Source organism: Charadrius vociferus, unplaced genomic scaffold (genome assembly GCF_000708025.1).
Source record: "Charadrius vociferus isolate BGI_N301 unplaced genomic scaffold, ASM70802v2 scaffold301, whole genome shotgun sequence".
NCBI classification, from domain to species: Eukaryota; Metazoa; Chordata; class Aves; order Charadriiformes; family Charadriidae; genus Charadrius; species Charadrius vociferus.
This window is the reverse complement of record NW_009646842.1, coordinates 1-4,106: the sequence shown is the minus strand read 5'-3', so window position 1 is coordinate 4,106 and position 4,106 is coordinate 1. Positions and strand designations below refer to the sequence as shown.

General features: G+C 46.4%; 1 protein-coding gene across 1 annotated transcript; it reads left to right on the top strand.

The window, feature by feature from the left end:
* Nucleotides 1–2,723: 2,723 nt before the first annotated feature.
* LOC104293209 (cationic trypsin-3-like) lies at nt 2,724–4,093 on the top strand (the record flags this gene model as incomplete). The annotated part of the gene is made up of 3 exons (XM_009892703.1): nt 2,724–3,028; nt 3,573–3,826; nt 4,050–4,093. Coding segments are annotated over exons 1-3 (603 nt in total), but the record flags the coding sequence as incomplete, so codon positions are not given.
* Nucleotides 4,094–4,106: the final 13 nt, after the last annotated feature.

The window sequence follows — 4,106 nt, the reverse complement described above, 5'->3', positions numbered from 1 at the left end:
GGCTAGGATCCCTGGTGGTACTCCCACCTCATGATGCTGGGAAGGAGAAGCCTGGTGGGATGTCACCCAACTCAGTGTTTCTCTGAGGAAGAAAGTTCAGTGAAAGGCACAAGGAAAACTGTATGCAGGTGCTAAGCAGGAGTCTCTAGATCAACAGGTGGAGACTGTGGTGTTGCACAGTTCACTTGCATGCCAGAGAGCATCTCCCTGTCCCCACAGCCACAGCATGAGCTGGAGCACCCCTGACCAGACCTATGCCTCACACTCCATTCAGGATTTCTCAGCTTCTGTCCTTAGTGGAATGTGAAAATATACCTGAGCATCAGCTTCCCCTGGGGACTTCCACTCTCTTTTGCTATTCATCAGCACTGGAGATAAAGAAGAGTAAGCAAGGCAGGGCAGCCCTCTTGTCCTGCAGCAAGCAGCAACGGTTGCAGTGGGTGGGACAGAACAGATGCTAGGAAACAGCCAAGGTCCCAACAAACCCTTCTGAAACTTCTCTGGGTCTTTTTTGTCCTGGTCACCAGGGCCATCCCATGGCTCCCCTGGGATGTCTCCTGCTGTGGATGGGGACAACTCACAGTTTAGCTCCTGTTGCCGCCCTCACCCTTTTAAGCCGTAGACCCCACTACCTGCCAATACAGGACAGGTGGGGAGACAGCCCATGCCTTTGGCTCCAGATAATTCCTCCTCCTGGAGGTTTGTGATCTTGATAAGCCCATGTCCTAGATAGCTGGGGCTGTAGTTTGCAAGCTTGTGACTCCCACAAGGTTCCCAACAAACTCAAATGGAGAAATTGCACATCAGCCCTCCTCACTCCCTCCACATTGCTCTGTTCTCTACAGTCACCATTTGTAGTCTTGGCTTCCCGTCTGTGGTTCTCTACAAACCCAGAGCCCTATGGCTCCACACTGAAGGGATTGGAGAGCTACACATGAAGAAGGTGGAGGCCTGAGTTTGTCTTTTGGGGATGAGAAATGGGGAGGAACCGATATAAATGGGATGCATCCCTGTTTGAGGCATGACTGTTTGAGCTGTGCACACAAAGGATCCTCAGATGTGTTGCATCCACCCCTTCTTTCCACTGATGCTGGGAGAACTGACATCTAGTGCTCCCCCCAGCTTTTTTACTGCTGCAGTGAAGTGCTTATTTTTCTTCTTTTCTCTGAGGATTTGGTGGATCTGGGCATGGAAAGGACTGCCTCAATGCTGGCTTTCTCAGCCTATTTCTGGGAAGCCAGGGGTGTCTGCAGATTGGAGTGAGGGGTAGTGGCCCAAACACCTGCTTTCCTTGAAGGGCAGTGGGTTTTGGGAATTAGAGCCAGGTCTGCCTGAATGTCAGCTTCCCTGAAGAGAAGGAGGTTTACAGCCAGATGAAGGAAAAGCCTCGCACAGTCACTTTTTGGGAAAGGGTCAGGGTGTGGCTTTGAGGTGGCAGAGGAGCATACATCCCCCTTCTTCGCTGGGGGACCTTATGACAGGTGAGAGGGGCAGAGGGTTTTGGGAACCTGGGGGTTGATGGATAGCCAGGAACAACTGCTGGGGGGAGGGGCAGTGCGCCTAGGATTTCAGAAGGATTTCAGAAGATCTCATTATCTGTCTTCATGGTATTTTTGTTCCTACACATTACAACCATAAATATCAAAGTTATACTGTATTATACTATTACTCTGTGGCAAAAATAGTATCTATAGAACATTCCAAAGCCAAATACAAAACACGTTTTGGTAGTTAGGCCAGTATTATCACATGGATTAGGTGAGAAAAATGAGTTCAAAGAGATGTGGTGAGAATTCCCATATATGAACAATTGAGGTTGGGGGGGAGACGGACAGACATGACACACAAAATAGTTTTATCGTCCCCATTGAAATTCCGTTTGAATAATTTTATTTGGGAAAACACTTTGTTCTGTATGATAAAAACACACACGCACACATGACTCAAGAAAAGGAACATTCTAAAATAAAACTAACATACATAAAAATGAGAGTTTTGGGGTTGGGTTGGGTTTGGTTTCAAAATAAATGCATAATATCTTACTGTCCATTGCTTATACAATATTCAGCTTCCATGCATTTTTAAGAATGAGACCATCAGCGCAGAGCAAAAGGGGTTTGAGGATTGATCTCAACAGGTGCTGTATATAAGAATGAGACAGACAAACAACTACACATCTTCCAAAGCCCAAATGTATTTTTAAATTGAAGGCTGCCCTCTGAAATAATTTAAAATAGCTCTCTATCTTAGGAAAAGTTTATGATTAACTGATATGCTATTTGCACTTTCTACCAACACCTGTTAATCACCACATTTGGATCTTCCAGTTTTCCACTGTGTACTTTTTGTCTGGAGAAAACCTTGGGCTGGAGATAAGGCCATTTCAAAAGGTGTATTTCTAGCGGCTCACACTTCCATAGTTTATAAGGAAGCGCATTTTCTGAGAAAATTTCTGAGGTGGTTGGCTGTGGGAAACTGAAGTCCAGTTTCAACTTGCAAAAGTTTTGAGGCAAAAGACTGCGATTTCTTGTGGCTGCCGTATGTTGTTGTTGCTTATGTCACAGAATGGGGATGGAAGGCCTTCATGTGAGTTCTTAACCCAGAAATGCTGAAATGTGTCCATAGCTTCAAAAGAAAGCCTGTCTCTCTCTTAAGGACTGTGAAGTATAAGAAATAACACCTCTGGCCCAAGGGGTCCTAAAGCTGTTGTACATTTTTGGGCTATGGGCGAGCACTTGCCACCACTGATACCGCGAGTTTTCGTAGAAGTAGAGCCTACAAGTGAGATGCTTCCGTCAGTCACAGGGGCACAACATTCCTTATGCCAGATGTTGACTTATGCCACTTCTTGCCTCCCAGTTGCCCTCCCCATCAACGCTGATGATGATGATGACAAGATCGTGGGAGGCTACACCTGTGCACCCAACTCTGTCCCCTATCAGGTCTCCCTGAATGCTGGGTATCACTTCTGTGGAGGTTCCCTCATCAGCAGCCAGTGGGTCGTGTCAGCTGCTCACTGCTACAAATCGTGAGTGCAAAAAAATATATCCTTCCGTAACCTACTTCTTTCTTCCAGTTCACTGCTAGCAGGAATTCCGAGTTGTGAGAGCCAAATACCTCAGTGACTCCGTTCTGTCAGGAGACAATCAAGGAGTGGCTGGCTCATTCTGGAAGCTGGGCTGAGGCATCATAAGGGCTTTTCCACTTCTGCAAGTGTTTCTGTGAACGCAGAGCACTTTCTGAAATGACAATGTGATAAGCTAGCAATGAGTTGCTTATAAATTGCATTAAACTGGTTAAAACATTCCCAGAATGTTTGTATGAAGCACTGTTATATATTCAACTTGTCCCAGCTCAACAAAATAATCCTGCAGAAATTCACCATCTGTACTGGCAGTGGGTAAGATCTCAGTGGGGATGCCCTGGAATTATCACAGGACTAGAAAGATAACCTGCATGAAAGATAACAGCTAGTGCAACAGTGATGTTGAAGCGAGTGCATACGGTGACGGGGAAGTTCGTCCTAATCGGTCAGTAACAGTAAAGTGTATGCCATTCCTTCTCTTTTCCAGTCGCATCCAAGTGCAGCTGGGGAAACATAACCTGGAACTCACAGAATCGACAGAGCAGTTCATTAATTCAGCTAAAGTCATCCGCCACCCTGGCTACAGCTCCATGACACTGGACAATGACATCATGCTCATCAAGCTTGACGTACCAGCCCAGCTCAACCGAGCTGTCCAAACGGTTCCTCTGCCTACCAGCTGTGTGGCCACAGGCACCACATGCCTAATCTCTGGCTGGGGCAACACACTCAGCAATGGCAGTGAGTACTCTCTGCGAATGTACAGCATCACGAGGGACCGGGAGACACTCTAAGACCTCACAATTTACTCCACACACTACAGGGGAAAGCGCAGAGAAGTGCTGTGGCACAGGCCTTTTGGAGTGATCAGTCTGTTTAAGACAGTAATGATTTAACCACTCCAAAGACAATTATTTTAAGGTCCTTCCTCTTCTTCTATGTTACAAACATGAAATCACTTAAGTCACCCATGTGCTGCAGTTCTGTCTAAACTTGGCTGCAGTTCTGTCTAAACAAAAGG